Source organism: Panthera uncia, assembly GCF_023721935.1.
Source record: "Panthera uncia isolate 11264 chromosome C1 unlocalized genomic scaffold, Puncia_PCG_1.0 HiC_scaffold_3, whole genome shotgun sequence".
Classification (NCBI taxonomy): domain Eukaryota; kingdom Metazoa; phylum Chordata; class Mammalia; order Carnivora; family Felidae; genus Panthera; species Panthera uncia.
The window spans coordinates 66,735,417-66,755,834 of NW_026057584.1; the positions used below are offsets into that span (position 1 = coordinate 66,735,417).

A 20,418-nucleotide genomic window follows, 5' to 3' on the forward strand; every position below is an offset into this window, starting at 1 on the left:
TGAAAAAATGTTCTATCATTTTTACAGATAGTAGTTCAAACAATTTAAAGTTAGACTAAGTTTAAGAAGTAAGGATAACTCACTTCATTGGCTAAAAATTTTTTAGTAAACTACAATGTGTTTCATCCAGTGAATTTAAATGTCAGTATGTTGATTGATTCATGAGAATTTGGCCATTGTGTATGATTCTTATTGCTAAAGAGAAATTATGATTTATTTTTAGTGAAACCAAACAAGTAATTATTCATCTCACCATATACGCTCATCTGCATGGGTTAGCCTTTATCTACTTATATTTTTATTTCATTACTCTCAAGGAGTGTTTGTATTTTATGCAAAATATTATTGGTGTTATAGCTATATTTTGCCAAGCATTCTGATGAATCATTTTTAAAGAGAGTTATTTATATATTTTTTATGTTCTAATTTGAAGAGTTCAACACTTGAGTGAATTTTACTTTTTACTGTGATGTTTCATGTGTATCTGTAGTTATGGACCCTTCCATAAGGATCATGTTATGGGTCCTGTTACCCACAGTCCTTCCAGATGGAGCTGAGAGTGGAGATGATATTCCAAAGTATCCTGACCACTCTACCTTCATTCCCTAACAGACTTCCAGAAATAAACAAGAGCTTTTTTGTGAAAAATTTTAAATGGCTGAACAATTTTCCATTTCACATGTTATAGACGTAAATGTTATTTTCTGAGAGCAGAAGGCTGGGCATTCATAAAAAGAAAGCTAATATTCTATCATATTATTAATACCTGGACATTTTCCCTAAATTCCCTTTAAAAGATTCATATTGAAATATCTAAATAAACCTCCCAGTGAGCAAAGCACAGTAGTTAGGAGTCCTGATCTGGAGTCAGGATGCTTGCATTTGAATTCTCCCTCTGCCATCTTCTAGCTGTGTGACCTGGGGAATGTCATTTAAAATCTCTGTTCCGGGGCGCCTGGGTGGCGCAGCCGGTTAAGCGTCCGACTTCAGCCAGGTCACGATCTCGCGGTCTGTGAGTTCGAGCCCCGCGTCAGGCTCTGGGCTGATGGCTCGGAGCCTGGAGCCTGTTTCCGATTCTGTGTCTCCCTCTCTCTGCCCCTCCCCCGTTCATGCTCTGTCTCTCTCTGTCCCAAAAATAAATAAAAAACGTTGAAAAAAAAAATTTAAAAAAAAAAAAAATAAAATAAAATAAAATCTCTGTTCCTCAGTAGATCAGAGGACTCATAATACAACCTTCTTTCTAGTTAAAAACTAGCAACCCAGGAAACAAGGTTAATGACAATCAAATGAAATAAAAGCAGTTTCATATTATGTTTCTCTTATTAGAGAAAGAAGTCTAAAATGGGCGTATCCATTAAAAAATTAAGGGCAGAAACACAGATCTAATATTGAGTGCACAGAACACATATACACACAGACCGGTTTATATTTTAACCATTGAAATAGTGACAGAAGAGAGGGGAAAAAGCAAAGACTGTAGAAACAGACCAAAGGGCAAAGCCAAATAGGAAAAATAGACTAACAGAGCTAGAGAATAGAAGGGAAAAGGGAGAGGACACCCAAAATGTGTGAAAGTGAGTATGTGTGGGGAGGGTCTTATGTTGAAAGGGAGAGGAGAAGGTAAAGACAGAAGCAGAAGAAGTAATTATAGGTAGAAAAGAAGCACAAGCCAACACCAAAATAGGACCTGAAGAAAAAAGAAAACAACTTCCCTTTCACTTTCATGAATGAAAATCACCAGTTTTGTATTCTATACAGTAAGCCACTAAAAACATTTCAAGCCCTGTTGCAAGATTAGAGCACTCATATATGGTACTTGTCCCCTATTTTGAGAAAAAAAGTAATACTGTGATCTGATAAAAAGTTACATGCTTGAGATTATCAACACCAGTCTGTAAGAATAAACTACTATAGGATTGTGTAAACAAAAACTGTATATGTGTTTACACAAGTAAAAAGAGAAACACCTAATATTTTCAATACAACGATTTTTCTTCCAAACTGACAACATCTTTACATTTTCTTTTGCAGATCTCTCTTCTGTCTACAGTTTTAACAACTCTGATTCTTGGAATTGTAATGGCAAGGGTAGTCTCACTGAGTCCATACATGTAAGTTTTATTGCTATCTTGGTTAGTTTTTAATTTACAGCCTTCAGTAGATATTTATATACTATATTGTAAATACTGAAGTATAAAGTAATCATGGCATTGGAAGCATTATGTATCTTTAGTATTTGACAAAATGAGAGAAAATAATTACATCTAAGTAGACAGGCATTTTTCATCTGGACCCTGCATGCTGATGTGATTAAACTGAGGTTACTTTTTATGTTAATGGCCAATCCTAAGAATTAGAATAAGAAAGGGTTTTGAACAGTGAGAAATAGGAATGAAGTCCAGCACTCAGGAGGAAAAATGGTAAATGGCAGAAACTTTTTTCTATCCGAGAGAAATTTGCCCTTAACGAAGTTTCACCAACATAGGCCGAAATGAGAATAAGGAATATAGTAGATGTTTCCCCACTACAGGAATATAGTCACTTTGAAAACCACCTTTTATTCTCTACTAAGATTATATTCTTTAATTAATTTGTGTGAAGATGCTTTGTCACTTGTGAACTGATGTTAATTGCTGACCGTGGCATTCATTTGTTTTGAATGTTATTTGGCCAAATAAAATGTTGATAACTTAGTATTGGTTCCCCAAGTTTTAAAAATATTACTTATCTATAAGACAAAGCGTGGATACTGCTATTTCAAACAATTCCATTTTTATGCCTTGATTATAGAGTAGATTCTCCAGATAAGGGTTGGAGAGTTTATTATCCAGAGTCCCAAGAGAATGCTGGAATGAAACAAGCTTAAATTGGTCTTAAGACAAAATAAAATTAACTTAAGACAGTGTCTATAGCACAGTACAAAGACTGTACTGGGTCTTTAATGAATGTAACCTGTGAGGGAGAAAAAAGGAATCCTGATAAATAACTATCTTTGATAACAAGGTCCCCAAGATAACTTATTCTTTCCTATTGATTAATTGTTCTGAAAGATCACATCATTTTCAACTTCATATGCTGATGTCTGGGTTCTTAGTCAACCAGGAAAATACCAAAAATTATGCCTCTAATTTATTTGGGAGGAATTATGAAATATCTAGTCTAATTGCATTTGATATAGCCTTTCCTTTGGGAAAAAAAATGTATTTTTTAAAGGATTAAAATAAAAAAGCATAAGTAAGCATAAGTATTAATATAACATTTATATTAATGTTCTCATCAAATAACTTAATCCCAGTTCATAGTTGTATTAGCTTGGGGTGCCAGAACAAAATACTGTAGACTGGGGTTCTTAAACAACAGAAGTTTATTTTCTCATAGTTCTAGAGGCTGTCAGTATGTTCAGGTTTTGGCGAGAGATCTCTTCCTGGTTGCAGAAAGCTGCTTTCCTGCTGTGTCCTCACAGGGCAGAGAGGGAGAGAGACAGCAAGCTCTCTGGTATCTCTTTTTTTTTTTTTTTTTTTTTTTTTCAACTGATCAAGATATTTATTTGATTTCAACAAGTCACAGACCCAGTATTAGGCAATTCTGAATGGCACTCATATCTCTCTTCTAGAAAACACCTAGCTTATGCATGAGACAGATGAAAGTTTAAAAAACTTAAAAATTTTTATATTTATTTCAGTGGATTTCAAAATCCAGGGGCGCCTGGGTGGCTCAGTCGGTTGAGCGTCCGACTTCGGCTCAGGTCACGATCTCGCGGTCCGTGAGTTCGAGCCCCGCGTCAGGCTCTGGGCTGATGGCTCAGAGCCTGGAGCCTGCTTCCGATTCTGTGTCTCCCTCTCTCTCTGCCCCTCCCCCGTTCATGCTGTGTCTCTCTCTGTCTCAAAAATAAATAAATGTTAAAAAAAAAATTAAAAAAAAAATCCAAATGTGCATCTTAACAAATAAAAAATTCCATATTCAGTAAGGGCTTGAAAATTATTATATAAGCTTTAACATATATAGTCAAAATAAAGAAAAACTATTTAGCTTTATTTTAAAGTAACTTGTATATTTGGGAGATGATTTTCACAAACATTTACATACTAATACCAACAATAACTTAGCTCTTTATAAGGACACTAATCCCATCAAGAAAGCCCTGCCCTCAGGACCTCCTCTAAACCTAATTATCTCCTGGAGTCCCCATCTCCAGATACCATCACGTGGGGTATATGAATTTTTGAAGGAGACACACCTTAGTCCTCAGAAATCGTGGTTTTGAAATGCACCCAGTTCACTTCATTGTGGACATTCGTTCTTTCATTTAGTAAACTCTTACTGAATGCCTGTTGTTTCTAGCTATTTTGCCACACCCTGAGAGTAAAAGAGCAGAGAGGCATAAGTCAGCACCTGGTGTAAGTTGTTCACAATCAAGTAGTGCAAATGGACTTATTTTAAAAACAAAAGAAGAAAAGAAAAAGAAATGGCAGTGCAGTAGGAGAAGTGCAAACTACAGGCATAAATGCAGTAGCAGTGCCAAAGAAGAGAGGGCTTAATAGTTTGAATCAGGAAGGGCTTCCTGGAGGAAGAAAGATACGATCTGGGTGTTTTGAAAGATGAGTCTGAATTTTTTCAGGTAGATAAAAGTGTGAAAGACATTCCAGGCCCAGGAAAGGTAAGCATAAAAGCACAACATCATATATTAAATTCTACTGACCTTGATTAGTATCTACTATATGGAACTGTATTCATCTCTGCTTTTCAGAAGCTGAATTTACAGCAACAAAAAACTAATAAGTATATTGAACAGAATACAATAGATAATTGTTGGTTAACATTTTTAATTGTGTAAAACAGAACTTTTTTAATTGGAGCTTTTATTATAAAAAGTGACTCTAGAGAATAAATTATTAGGTTATAATAAAAGGCCTTATAGGGTTGCCTGGATGGCTTAGTCAGTTGAGTGTTGGGCTCTTGATTTTGGCTCAGGTCATGATCCCAAGGATCACAGGGATTGAGCCCTGTGTTAGACTCCGCGCTGAACTTTGAGTCTGCTTAAGATTCTTTCTCTCTGCGCCTCTCCCCTGCTCGCTTGTGTGTGTGCTGTCTCTCTCTCCCTGAAAAGAAAAAAAAAAAAAGTCTTATAGATTTGGCAAATACAGTACTATGAGGCAATATTGAGGAAAAAAAAAACAAGTAGCTAAAAGTTGGAGGTAAATAAATTAATCTTTAATTGAGCCCCAGTGGACAGTTTAAAGCAATGATTTTCAACTCTAGCATCGCTTTAGGTTTACCCGAGTAGCTGTCAAAAATACTGATGCCAGGACCCCAGCTGCAGAGACTCTGAGGGAATTGGTCTAGGAAACAATTCATTATTTAACAGTTTTGAGTCTGTGAACAAGGATCTAGAGCCTCTTGGTTTAAAGAGATTTAAATCACGAGTACACGTTTTTACTGACGTATCATTTCTAAAAATACACCACAGATTTTGTGTTATTTTAGGCACTGTTGTGCCATTATTTTTCACAATTCATTCTCTACTTATTTTTTAGTTTTTAAATGCAAAACGTATGTGAGATACTATTGTGAATACAAAGAGAAAATATCTCTATTCTCAAGGGGCTCGCAGTTATTGGGGAAGATAAGGCAGCACAAATGACTGTCATATGGGCAAGTGTATCTTGATACAAAGGAAAGAGGAAGGAGAGGCCATTTCCTGGTGGCACTAAATGAATTGATTTTATGGCCAAAGAGCTATTTATTTCTGTTGTAAACAAAATGTGGTCTGTATCTTTCTAACCTTCCTCTAGTGGTGATATCATGCTTCATCTGAGCCTTTGCAATTTTTCTAATAACAGGGATTATTTACTTAACTCTTTCAATATTTAGATGTTAAAAAAGTATTTTTTTTCTAATATTGTGCTGCCTTTTATTTCTGTTTGAATACTACTGCAAACAACTTCTGTTTGTCCAGATTTACAATCAGGCTAATCAAATCCCATGTTCGAGGGCTGGCATAATAGCTAGTCAGGCAGTCTTCTTTCTGAAAATATGACAACCATAAATGCTTATAATCCATAAAACATGAGAAACTCAATACTCCATGTGTGTTTTTCCTCATTTTTGGTTCAGAGGAATGATCAGAAAAGCTGTACTTTTTCATAGGGCTTTTAAAATGGTATTTGGAAAAGATCTTTAAACCCACTATCAGCAAAGAGGAAGGTCTGTAATGGCTACTGGTATTGACCTTGTTACTATGGAAACACCTTTTTAGTCGTTGTGTTTTAAAAATAAAACACACGATTCAATTTCCTTTTTCATAACTCATAAGGCTATAAATTCTGCTTTTTGATATGATTTCAAATATCTTATAGTCCAATGACTTTCAGTTCTCTTTGGAAATAATGTTCATTTTTATTGCATTTTCCAACCTTTTGCTTTCTAAAAACTGAGGTGGCAAGGCAATTTAATTGCTTTCTAGAAAGTGTGCTAGTATCAAAATGCAATGACAGTTCTTCCTTTTTTTTTTTTTTTTCAAACTACCATTGGAGGCATTATCACTATGAAAACCTTCATTCTGTGCCTCATTAATATTCCATTGTTTACATTCAGAATGGAAATGATAGCATGCAGTCCAAATTTACAACTATTTTCTCTTCATATAACATCTCTTTTATAGCAGTTTAAGCATTAGTGTGGTGTTCCAAACATAATTCCAAAGAGTGTGTCCATACTTTCAACAGGCTTTTATGCATATGAAATGTGCCTTCCTCAAGGATCTTAATATGTATTAGTTTCTTTGCCCCTTATCCATTCTGATCCTAAAATTCTACAATTTGATGCTATACATAAAGAGGACCTGGAGGGGATTAAAGGAAGGATTAGAAAAAATGGGTAAAGACAGAGGAATAGTGCATTTTTAAAAAAGGCAATGATTAGTTCTGTCAAATACAAGCCATCGATTTTTTATGACTAAATTATTATCCTTTTTTGTTGCAAATGACAGCAACCACAGAATCCTAACTGCTTGAAGCAAAAGAGAATTTATTGTCTCACATAACTACAAAGTTCAAAGGTATTCCCGTTATTAGATTTGATTGTATTTAGCAGTTTAATCAATGAAATCAGACACAGTTTCTCTTTTCCCACTTCTTGGCTTTGCTTCCTGTTTTGGCTCCAGTTTCTGAAAGGCTGTCTCCTCATTGTGACAAGATGGCAGTAGCAGAACCAGCCTACATCCATTCAAGTCCCAGTCCATGAAAAGAGAATGAGGTTTCTCTTTTAGGTTACCTCCAACCTTACTTCCACTGTTAGTTCTGATTGCCTCTAATGGGGACTGGTGATGATCCCAAACTCTATCATCATAGCCTGTGTTGACTTGCTCGTGTTTGTTACATGCCTACCCTTAATGCTAAGGATAGGGTCACTCCCACTAAAGCACATGGATTGAGAGTAGAGGAAAAAGAGGTCCCAAAAGAAGTCAAGGCAATGATGCCAGGAGAAGAGGGAGTAGCCACTGTATGATACAAGCTACGGATGTCCACCTCAGGTGACAGGAGGTTACTGGTAACCATTAGGAACATCAGTCAAATGATATTAGTGGACATCAGGTTAGAGAAAAGTAAGATGCAAGTGAATGGTAGGGAAGTGAATTGGGCAAATACATACCCACCTCTTTTTGTTTTTTAAGAGCATCAATGAATGAAAGTAACATGGCAAAACAGTAGCTTGAGACAGGAAGAACTCTAACAGATACATTTTTGTTTTTACAATGGGAGATATTGAGCATGTTACAGGTCAAGCCAAAAAATGGAACCAAGTCCCCCAGGAGATCTTGAAAATTTGGAATTTAAAATATAGAGTAATCCCTGACGAGGAACTGGGATGCTTCTTCCTCTTGAAACAATAAGATCAAGAATGGAGAGTAAAATATGGATACATTCTGAAGACCAGAGAAGGGCATTTGAATGTGCATGCCCATATTTTTTCAGAGATGAGATTATTATCTGAAAGTGTGGTAGACAAAGGTATGTTCAGAACATGAATATTTTAGTTGGTTATATTTAGAAGTTTCACCATGGAAAGTAAGAAGGGATCTGTGCATAGGAATGAAATAATCACACTATATGTTAAATTATCTTTATTCATATTTTATGTTTTCTTGTGTATTTTATCCCTTTCCCACAATTGCAAGCTCCATGAGAACAGGATTGCATTAGCTCTTTTCACATCATATACCCATGACTCAGCACAGAACCTAACACAGAATTAGAATTGCAGCAAAAGAGTGTTGAATGATCAGTGGAATAAATGAATGAAACTTTGTGCCTTCTGCTTTTAATTGCTTCAATTTGGAGATTAACTATAATTTTGAAGTAATGAGACAGTAAAAATTATCATGAGACAATAAAAATTTCATGCAAAAACATTCCCTGTCAAAGAAAAATTTACTAAGCCTACTTCCATGCCAGCAAAATTAGCTAACTGATTTACTAAAATACCATTTGATTCCAAGTTCTGCAGCAGTGTTAGAACTGGTACATTTTGCCAGACAGATTGCTCACATGAAGCAACAAGTAGATCCATCGTTTGACTTGAGTCTACATGAAAATAGGAAAAAACAGCTGCAAGACAATGTATTCTCAGGAAAGATTCATCCAGTCACTGTGCTAGCAGAGCTGGAGAAACCGCTTAGGCTACTCGGTGTTAAGAATGTATTCTACTCATCATCAATTATTTTTTTAAATGGCTGCCGTAGTGAGTTTTTCACCTGTCTGTTATTTCCAGTGAGAAGCCAGACTGGCATGTGGTGTGATTCACAAACAAAGGGCAAAAATAGAGTAGTCTGTTCTTCCAGTCGACAAGCATTTATGAAAAGTCTAGTTAATGTCAGTCTCTCTTCTAGGTGTTCAGGCTATAAAGATGAAGAAAGGACAGTCCCTGACCTTAAATACCTGTAGTTTATGGATGGCAACAACAGACATTTGAAAGATAATTTCAATATAATGATGAGTAGAATTATGGGAAAGAACTTAGAAATAGAGACAGGGCCCTTAGCCCAACCTGGGCAGGCAGGTAATAATATTTCAAGATAAAAGAATATATGATCTCCTGCTTGAAAAAAAATGTACTAATGTTAGTTGGGTCAAAAAGGAAAACGGGGAGAGGTTGGAAGCTACTATTGGCCGAAGTGTGTGAGGCCCAGACATGTGATGTCTTTAACATGTGATGTGTAGAATGGCAGAAGCAGTTCAAGGTTAAGAGGGATACTGCCATTGGTTTGGGAACTATCAAAGGAAAATAAAGTGCTGCCCTTGAGAATTTTCCCAAAAACTCCATCTTGCTTTAAATCATTCCTCAAATATATATTTTATCACAGTTTTAACAACAGCCATGTCTCCATGTTACCTTAAGAGATCCTTAAGGTAACCTCATGTTACCTCATTTGAAAAATTACTGAAGATGGTGCTTTCCTAATCCACTGACCCCCATTCTCCTATCTCCACCACCTACGTAGCCCTCTGTGTTTAGGAAGTAACTAGACTTTGGTGATTCTGAGCTGAGAGTTTGACTAGGCTATGCAAATAAATGACCATAGACAGGCTGGCAGAGACCAACATGGAAGGAAAGCTTCATGTGTAGTGTTAAGAAATTTGAATTTGTTGTTTAGCTGATGGGGCATTGGAGGTTCTTCAGCAGGAGAGCAACTGCAGCAAGTCTCCCTATCAATGGACTAATCTTACAGCAGAGGTGAGTATAGATAGAGGTACAAAGACTCGGAAGGAGTCTATCTATAGCAAGCATCCAGGCAAAAGACAAAAAGGCTGGCAGAAGTGAAGAAGAGGAAGAAGAAGAGATTGATGTCAGAGTGTCCAGCTTGGACAACTGGACTGTTAGATGGTCTAGAACTCACCACCAAAAGGAGAAAATGGGAGAGTCAGTTCAGTCAGTAAGCATTCGCTTACCAGGTCAGTTTTTTAGGATATACGTCTGTGAAGATCAATATAGCACAGTTCCTTTCTGCAGGTCTCACATAACTCATTGGGGAGTGAGGTAGGGAAGACAAATACATAAAAGATAACCTCAATAGACTATTTCATAGAATTATGAGCATGGTGTTATGGAAACACAGAGGAAGGACGCTTGCTTCTTTTAAGTTGTTAACTCAGAGAGGAAGCAGGTCTGGGAAAATCATAGGAAACGTTTAATATTTTAATATCTTGATTTTGAGTAGCTCTTGGAATGGGGAAGAAAATGAAGGAGTAGAAGTCATTCAGTGCTTTGGAAATGCAGGTTGAGTTTAGGGAGAGTCTGGTATGGCAAAGATTGTACAGGAACAATGTGTAAGGTGAAGAATGGTGTAACCCAAGTGGAACCCACTGGAAACAATTATCTGGAGCTCACATCTGAAATTACCTTTATTTTAATATGAACCCACATTATATTTTAATTTAAAAACATTTCATGAAAAACAAAGTAGAGAACCCAGACAACACTCATAATACTAACAAGTTTTCATTTTACCCAAAAGTTCAGTCTGTCCCCTCCCACCCACTCTCTGCCCTTTCAGTCCAACTCACAAAAACAGTTAACACCAACTTGTGAAGAGTTCACAGAGGAATTGGAGCCAATAGTGGGAAAGAAGAAATAAGTAGGTAATAGAATAAGAATCAAAAGTGATTGGCGTCCCAAATGGAAAACAAGAAGTATTTGTGATGTTAATGGTACCACGCTGTGCAAACTTTCATATAATTCATATAAAAAATAAAAATGATATTTTGGCAAAAAAAAAATCAGCATAATGTTTTATGTAAATTTTAGTTCAAGATCAGCTTGGTGTAAAATTTGTTTTTTTAAAAAAGGATCAGCTTTGATGTTTAGAGTGATTCCCAAGAACTTTCCTGAACAGCTTTGTGTGTTCACATAGACCACAATTGTTTACAGAAGAGAATCAGAAGAAATGTGAGCTGGGAGCAAGGAGGTGGCAGAGAGCTGTCAGCTGATGCCCAAGCTGGGGAAATGGGCAGACCTGCCTATATCATTAATAGCTTGTGGTGTGACGGGAAATGTGGAGCCTTTGTTTGTGTGCCTGCCAGAGCACTTAACTCTCAGATGTGTCTGGCTGACAAGGTTAATATGTAAGGATCTCTCAACAGAAAAGCAGGCTCTGCCGAGATTGTATGATTGTATGCCTATGTGTAGCCGAAAAGAGTTTGGGCAGGTACCACAGAGAGGTATCATGTTTGATCCTCTCGATCAGAGGTGTGATGTGCTCAGGATCAGAAGCAATCCCCTTGAAGCTTGTTTTCATTAAGTCTGTGAAGACTAGAGATACATTGGATAGGACCGGCTTTCTGCTGCTTTGCCTTATAAATGCTTAGCTGTTGTGAAGATAAGGTGGAGCTTGCCTTTCAAAATAGGATGAAATGTCTGAATCCAAGAATCCAAGCGGAAATGATGTTGCAAAGTGAATTTATGTCCCTGAACCTCCCCACTCCCATCCCCCTCCACACATACAAAACGTTTCTGAAAAGAATATAATTAAGCATCTGACTGGATTTTTTTCTTTTTTCGGAATAAGAGAAGCTGTCATTGTTTTGAAAGTAATTTGCTGTACCAAGGTTGCAAATTGCCATAAGCCAGTCTCTATTTGTGTTAATAAAAAAATATATTAAAACACTTGAAGCATTATGTCTTGAATCCTCTGAACCTGATGGTAAGCTTCCATTATGTTGCCATGATCCATTTGAAACTTTGTAAGACATTTTATAGGATCCTGCTTCTTCCCAGTACTGCTGTTATTTGGTTTTATTTTTTCTCAAAAGAATACATTCATATATTTTTACAAAATCAAATATTACAAATGGCTTTTAATGAAATAGAGAAACCTTTTTACCAAATCCTTTTCTATTTCATCTCTATCTTTTGACATTTACATCTTTACCTCTGCATAATGTGCTTGTAACTGTTATTTCTGGATTCTCACTCTTTGCCTATATAGTAGATGAAGATTTATCTCTCTCAAATTATCTTTCCTTTTGACCATATCCTAATACATGGAGATATAACACCATGTTCAAAATTAGTTATATTTCTATTCTTGTATACTTTTTTCCCCCCAGAATTAATACTTGCTTTTGATTGTGTTTCTAACCAGATTTAGCTGGACGTCCAAGTTAGCTTTTTTTTTTTTTTTTCTTTTGGTAAGGCTTTGAGTTTTTTGAGGCAGTTTTAGGTTCACAGCAAAGAAGAAGGTACAGAGATTTTCTATATACCCACTAACCACACACATGTGTGGCCTCTCTTTGTCCACACCCTCCATCAGAGTAGTACATTGGTTACAATTGATGGAACCAGATTAGTACATCATAATCATCAAGGCCTGTAGTTTCTATCAGAGTTCACTTTTGGTGTTGTACATTCTGTGGATTTGCACAAATGTATAGTCTCATGTACACATCGTATTATCATGCAGAGTATTTTCACTGCCCCCAAAATCCTCTGTGCTCCACCTATTCACCCCTTCCCCTAACCTTCCAACACCAAACAACCACTGATCTTTTTTGTCTCCATAGTTTTGCCTTTTCCATAATGAAATATAGAATCATACAATATGTATATAGCCTTTTCAGATTGGCTTCTTTCACTTAGCAATATGCATTTTGGATTTTTCCATGCCTTTTCATGGGTTGGTGGCTCATTTCTTTTTAGCACTGAGTAATCTTCTATTGTTTGGATGTTCCACAATTTATCTGCTCACCTACTGAAGGACATCTTGGTTGCTTTCAAGTTGTGGCAGTTATGAACAAAGCTGGTACAAATATCGTGTGCAGGTTTTGTATGAACAGAAGTTTTCAAATCCTTTGGGTAAATAACACATAACTCAATTGTTGGGTTGAATATTTCGAGTATGTTAGTTTTGTAAGAAGCCATCAAACTGTCTTCCAAAGTGGCTGCGTGATTTTGCATTCCCTCCAGCAATGAACGAGGCCCTGTTGCTCCACATCCTCACCAGCATTTGGGGTTGTCAGTGTTCTGGATTTTGGCCATTCTGGTGAATATGTTGTGGTGTCTCATTATCGTTTTAATTTGCATTTCCTTGATGATATATGATGTGGTGCATCTTTTCATATACTTATTTACCATCTGTATGTATTCTTTGGTGAGGTGTCTGTTAAGCTCTATGGCCCATTTTTAATTGGATTGTTTGTATTCTTGAGTTTTAAGTGTTCTTTGTGTGTTTTGGATAACAGTATTTCATGAGATACTGCAAATATTTCTTTTGCAAATATTTTTTCCTAGTTTAGCTTTTGATTTTGATCATTTTGTTACTCTTTCTTCAAATGCTCAAACATGGTAGATAATCTACCGATTTATTTATTTATTTTTTCCTGGAGACCTCCCACTCAGAGCCTTCTAGCCTTCCACCCTGTTGCTCCTTTCTGAATGGATTGATTTCTGTTTGCAGCCCCACTGTCATCCTCTTTTTTGTGTTAGATGCCTTATATCCAGGATCTCATATCTTTCATTTTTCTTTATTTTCTCCATTTTCCAGGGCATCCCACATAGCTTTCTGTTGTCTCTGAGTCTTATACACACACAAGTTTTGCAAAAGGAATCAGCTCTTTTTCATCATTAGCTCTCTCTCTGTGGTTGTTACTTCTTCCATTCTCAGCAGCTAACCATGTAAGCATCTGCTTTCTTGTTCTCAAAATGTCTTCTCCACTGATGTCTCTTTTCCATTATCCCCTCCCCCATGAATTTATTCCCATTTTAAATTCCTTTAATATCATTTTCATAAGGTCTGAGGAGAGAAAGAAGGTATATTTCCTTTTTTGTGGGGCTTGCAACTATGCCATGAAGGGAGTAGACCTTACCATACAGGTGTACAGGTAGGGGATGGTTAGAAAGTCCCATCTCGAAATGTATCCAGTTACTGGATTATCTAATCCCCTTCCCTATCTCTTAGTTTACAGCTGCTATTATGCTGTTCCTGATCAAGAGATTAGGAAATAAAAGAAAGAACAACTATCGTACGTATTGGCAATTAACTTATAGCTTTGGGAAGAGATAGCTGTGAAAACCAATGACTAAACTAGGATTTTATCTTGTTTTACTGGGTATTTCTCTAGCACCCAAAATTGGGAATTGATTATTTCTGCCTGTCATTTATGCATTCAGCAAAAGTTACTGTGTATTCAATATGGTAAAAATTGTGAGAGATCTATTTCCTATTGCTTCCAAAAACTATTACACACACACACACACACACACACACACACACACACACACACACACGCCTCGAGTTTATAATATGTGTAAGGCCATTTCACCTTTTTAAAACAAAATGCATGTCCCCCCTCGTAATTCCACAAAGTGAAACTCTTAAGTTTCCTGTTCAGGTAGGTAGCCTCTGACTGTCTCTAAGAAGGTAGTGGTAAGTGTTCAAGAAATAAACTTAAATGTCACTGTACTTCTATTTTCTCAATGCCAATGATAAAATGTAACTATATTCTTTTATAATCTTTGTGGTAAAATACAAAAGGAAGAACTTTTAGTAATATGGACAGAATAAACCCTTTCTATAATTTGAAATTGAAATAACAAAAAAATAATAAGAATAATCCTTAATTTGTGTATGTGTTCATGCGTGCATGTATGTGTAGATAGAAGCTTTAAAATGCAAAAGGTTAATTTTTAACTGTTTTTTTCTTCTTTTAAGCGATTAGTCTATTATCCAGTGATTAAATAATCAGGCAGTTTGCCTCTCTACTCATCTTAGATGTCACATATCTTCAGGTTTAATGAATGCCCTCTTTTATTCAAACGTTTAATTATCTTCCATTGGTGGTAGTCTCCACACCACGGTAGCAAAATTTATCATATCGACACAGAGCCCCAGCTCAGCTGGGGAGACTGATGGCTGCGCTAAGATATAAACCCTGGAGTAAGGTGAGCAGCTCCACGTACCCTGAGATTGTCTAAAATGGCCTTAGGCAGCTGGAAGGTGCACCAGTTTGACAGATGCAGTTGTGCAGAAAATCAGTATATGGGACAGAATACTGAATATTTACTGTGAATATCCAAAGCATAAATGAACCTTTTCATCTTTTTCATCATTATCAACCAAATGGCTGCCTATTTGGTAGCATATGTGTCTATTCTCAAGATTAATCATTCACTTATTTTAAATAAAATAGCTCAACCTCCTCAAGGTCCCTTTATTCTCTGAAGGAATTATGAATACTATGATGAAGATGGCATTTCATGTATTTGCAGGTTCTTACAGCCAGACTAAGACATGCATTGTTACTTTAATGATAACACAAGGAAAGGGAGAAACAGTGGGAAGGAGGTCTTATCCAATACTGATTGTCCACTATATAACACACTCATTTATTTTCTTATTTAACCCTGTGCCAGATATGTAAATAGAATTATTAATAATGTGGAGAATTATTATTAATAATAATGTGGAGAATTATTAATAATGTGCAGAGAAAATTGTGACCAGTGTCATTAAGTAATCTGCCCCAAGGCACTCTGCTAGTATATCATAATGCTAAAATTTAAATCCAAGTTTGTCTGACCTCAAAGCCCGTATTTTTTTCCATTACAGCTTTCTGTATTCCATATGGTTTTTCTCAGCTGTGAGTAAGGTTGTCCTTCATAGAGGAAATTAAGTTCATTGTTGTTTTAGTTGTCCTTTATTAGTATTAACCACAGTTTGGTCTGTAGCCAGAAAATAATCACAGTAAATAAAAGAAGCAGGTAGGAGCCAAATAGAGGTAAAAAGCTAGTCCATTCATCAGCAGGTAACAATAACACTGAAGAGACACTATCGACCTCAGTGGACTAATTTCAGAACTATTGGCTTCCATTGCAAACTCTAGACACACACCAGTGAATGCAGTTGGTTTCAGTTCCTCAGGGAAATAAACTTCAACGGTAGCAATAGAAGAATCTAAACCAAAGACAACTGGGGAGTAGTTCTTATTTGGGGATTTCTTCAGAAGAAGACTTGCCTCCTTTTGTACAAAATAAATATTGTAGAAGAGTTGTATGTTAATTAATATGTTTGAATTTGAATGATCATTTGAAAGCCATTCCCAGTTGACAGGTAATTTATTGTGAATTATACTTTAAAATTCAAGAAAGAAAAAGGAGGGGCGCCTGGGTGGCTCAGTTGGCTGGGCATCCAACTTTGGCTCAGGTCATGATCTAGCAGTTCACGAGTTCAAGCCCCATGTTGGGCTCTGTGCTGACAGCTCAGAGCCTGGAGCCTGTTTCGGATTCTGTGTCTCCCTCTCTCTCTGCCCCTCCCCTGCTCATGCTCTGTCTCTCTCTCTCTCTCTCTCATTCTCTCTCTCAGAAATAAATAAAGATTTAAAAAATTTTTAATAAAAAAAGGAATCCTGTAATCATTTTGTAATAACAAATTAAATTTCACTTCATTGATTCATATTTCATAGTATTTCAGCATGACTACAATGTACTATATCTTTTCTGCCATGTCTGTATTCATGATAACAATTTTGTTTGTTGTTTTTTTTTTTTTTTGCTTTTGCTTTTTGCTTTATTTTGAAGACTCTCTGATATCCATGATTCTTTATACGTTAAAAAAGTACTCTTTCTGTTTATTGTTATATTCAATTCTTCCATTCTTCTACTTGCCTTTCAGAAAATTCAAGTGGTAAATAATAGCTGAAATTTAAAACGTAAGCTACACTACAGGAAAAAAAAATTAAACCTCTTTGGGTAATTTCTTTAATTCTTTTAGACATTAGAAAATAATTACGTCTCTGAACAAAAGTTATCAATATGACTCCTTCTAGATCTGTATTGTCCAATATAGTAGCAACTAGCCACATGTAGCTATTCATTTAAATTACATAAAATTAAATAAATTGAAAACTAATTCCTCTATCATACTAGCCATGATTTCAAAGTCTCAATAGCCACATGTGGTTAGTAGTAACCATATTGGACAGCACAGATATAGAACATTTCTGTCATCATGGAAAGCACTATTATATAGTGCTGTTCTAAATTATGATATAGAATATAGACCAAGATGACTTCTTTCATCTTTTTTTTTTTTTTTCTGCACGATCCCCAGCAATTTAAAACAGTAATTGCTAGCTAGGTAGTGGCCAATAAATACTTGTTGAAAATTGAATGAATTGAATGAGTGACTGGAAAACAGGAAGAATGTAGTTTCAGTTGTAGAATATTTGTGGAAATTTATGGTTAAAAATTAGGTTCAGATCCAGAAAGGTTTTATGCAGTAAATATTGTATAATCATACAAAGTTTGGGAAGCAGGAAATTGGGCTAGATTCTTTTGAAATAATTTTCTATATTTATTGCCAATATTTGCCAGCAATAGATTATCATATTTAAAAGTCAATTCATGGGGCGCCTGGGTGGCGCAGTCGGTTAAGCGTCCGACTTCAGCCAGGTCACGATCTCGCGGTCCGTGAGTTCGAGCCCCGCGTCAGGCTCTGGGCTGATGGCTCGGAGCCTGGAGCCTGTTTCCGATTCTGTGTCTCCCTCTCTCTCTGCCCCTCCCCCGTTCATGCTCTGTCTCTCTCTGTCCCAAAAATAAAAATAAAAAATGTTGAAAAAAAAAAAAAATTTAAAAAAAAAAAATAAAAGTCAATTCATTTCTCTTTCTCTAGAGATAGCTATTATTCTTAAGTTGGTTTAAATCATTCCTGTTTATGCTTTTATACTTTACTATGCATTTATGTATTGACAATAATATCTAGTATTGATTAGTATGTTTGTAAAAATATATATAAATAACCACTATGGTAGGGGCGCCTGGGTGGCTCAGTCGGTTAAGCGTCCGACTTCGGCTCAGGTCATGACCTCGCAGTCCGTGAGTTCGAGCCCCATGTCAGGCTCTGTGCTGACAGCTCAGAGCCTGGAGCCTGTTTCAGATTCTGTGTCTCCCTCTCTCTGTCTCAAAAATAAATAAACGTTAAAAAAAAAATTTTTTTTAAATAACCACTACGGTGAAAATATTGCACATTCTCTTCTATAATTCATGATTTTTCCTTCAGTGTTATTTTTCATATATTTCCACTTTGATAGTTAGTACTGAGTGACTCTTTTTCATTGTTCTTATAGCACACAATTTTGTTTATGTCATATTTTACTTATGGATTTATTTATCAATTTTATTGCTTGAAATTGAGAGAGTTTCCAAAGTTTGGGTAATATAAACAACGTAGTAGTGAGCATCCTTATCCATATTTTTGTGTGTGTGCATGTGTGCACTTTCCTAGCCTAGGTCATATATGTAGAAATATAATTGTTTGCTCACAAGTTTTGAGTGCCTTCAGCTTTACTAGATATTATCAAGCTCTTCTCCAAAGTGTTTTACAATTTACAGTTCTCTCCATAATAATTGCAAGTTGTCCTTTCCCAGCAATTTATCAACATTTCTATGGTTGAATTAAGTGTGAAATGCCTGTTTGTATGGATTTTATTTGAGTTTCTTTGATTATTAAGGAAACTGAGCAACTTGTAGCATAATTATTCTCATTTTCTTTTCTGTCAATTGACTGTTGTTCATTGCTTATTGGAATGTCTTATATACACAACAAATCTTGTTTCCAAGTGTTTAGCTTATCTTTATATTTTAACTTTGTATATGGATTATTTTATTATACAAACATTCTCATGTTTACCAATCTTTACATTGCTTTTATGGGTTTTTTAAAAAATTATTTCCTCCTTGAATGTCATATTTTATTCTTTAAATTTAAATATTAATTTGGGGGAGAACTGACATCTACATGATATTGAGTCCTCTTATTCATATATATGGATACAGTACATCTCTCCATTGATTTGTATCTTTCCTTAAAATTATGTCATGCCATTAAGGTTATGCATATCTTCTAAAATATGTAGTGTTTTTATTGACACTGCCTTTTAAAAAATATTTTACTTGCTTATTTATGTACATCAACCCTATTGATTTTTGTGTATCAATCCTATATCCAGTGACCTTGCTGAATACTCTTATTAATTTCAACAGGTTGTCAGTAAATTCCCCTGAGTTTTCTGTGTACACAATTCTGTTGGGTACAAATAATTTATCCGTTTCCAATGATTACATATCTTACGACTTCTTGTTTTATTGCGTTAGCTAGAAATTCTAGGAATATAGTCCAGAGGCAGTGATAGTAAAGATCTTTACTTGGTTTTCACCTTTAATTATAATATTTCTAAATTTTCACTTTTAAGTGTGTCATTTGCTATAGATTTTGGTAGGTATTCCTATCAGGTTAAGGAGGTTCTATTTTATTAATAGTTTGCTTAGCGTATTTTTCAAATGAAATACTGGATTGTAGGCTTTTCTACAGATTCTGAAATGCTCATAAGCTTTCTTCTTCCATTAATTTGTTGATGAGATGAATTAACATTAATAGATTTTTGTTATTGAACAACCCTTGCATTTATTTGAAAAACTCTGCCTACTCAGGATTTTTTCTTATACATTGCTTGTTACATTTGATAATATTTCATTTTGTATTTCAGCATCTCTAGTCTAAAATCAGAACAGTTTATAACTTCATTTTCTCAATCACGATGGGTATCAAGTTTTCAGAAATCTCAAAATATACTGAGAAACTTTCTCTCCCTCTCCCTGCCTCTCACTTGCACGTACATGTGTCTATAGCTGGTTGATTCTGGAACTAATTTCAGGCTCCTTTATAAAAGATTGGAAAGCTATATTTAATGCCTCTTTCTTTCTCTTTACCTAGATTTGGACCCACATGCATTCTATCAGTAACATCTTTTTTTGGTATTTTTCATCTTATGAAATCAACATCACTAAGCTGAATACAAAAAAATCAAAATTATCTCTTTGTACTGTTTCACACTCTATCTTATCTAAGAATATATTCAATGAAACATATGGACCAGGAAAGATTTTAAAAACTTAAGTGGAGGAAGAAGAATGAAAATCAAACTCCTACCTTTTTATTACCAATAAAAGAAATAAAAAGTAGAACAGTACCATAATCTGTACTGAAGGGAAAAATGAGTTGTATTATCCATGTGCAAATACAGCAAGAGATAGTAGATATTTTAAAACCTATTAAAAAGTTTAAAATCTTCCAAGTTTCTGTAATTTTTGTTGGTTTTAAAAATTTTTAATGTTTATGTATTTTTGAGAGAGATAGAGAGACAGAGCATGAGTGGGGAAGGGGCAGAGAGAGAGAGGGAGACCCAGAATCCAAAGCAGGCTCCAGGCTCCGAGCTGTCGGCACAGAGCCCGACTCCAACTCACGAGCCGCGAGATCATGACCTGAACTGAAGTCGGACGCTTAACCAACTGAGCCACCCAGGCACCCCCAAGTTTCTGTAATTTTTAGTGCTGCTTTTCTACATCATTTCTTAAAGACCATGGACAAAC

General features: G+C 35.7%; 1 protein-coding gene across 1 annotated transcript in view; it reads left to right on the forward strand.

Annotated features, from left to right (window-relative positions):
* SLC38A11 (solute carrier family 38 member 11) overlaps positions 1-20,418 on the forward strand; it is a 56,390-nt gene that overhangs the window by 16,650 nt on the left and 19,322 nt on the right. Inside the window, exon 6 of the mRNA XM_049615580.1 lies at positions 2,032-2,111. Within this exon, the coding sequence (XP_049471537.1) occupies positions 2,032-2,111 (80 nt within the window). The remainder of the gene's footprint in view (positions 1-2,031; positions 2,112-20,418) is intronic.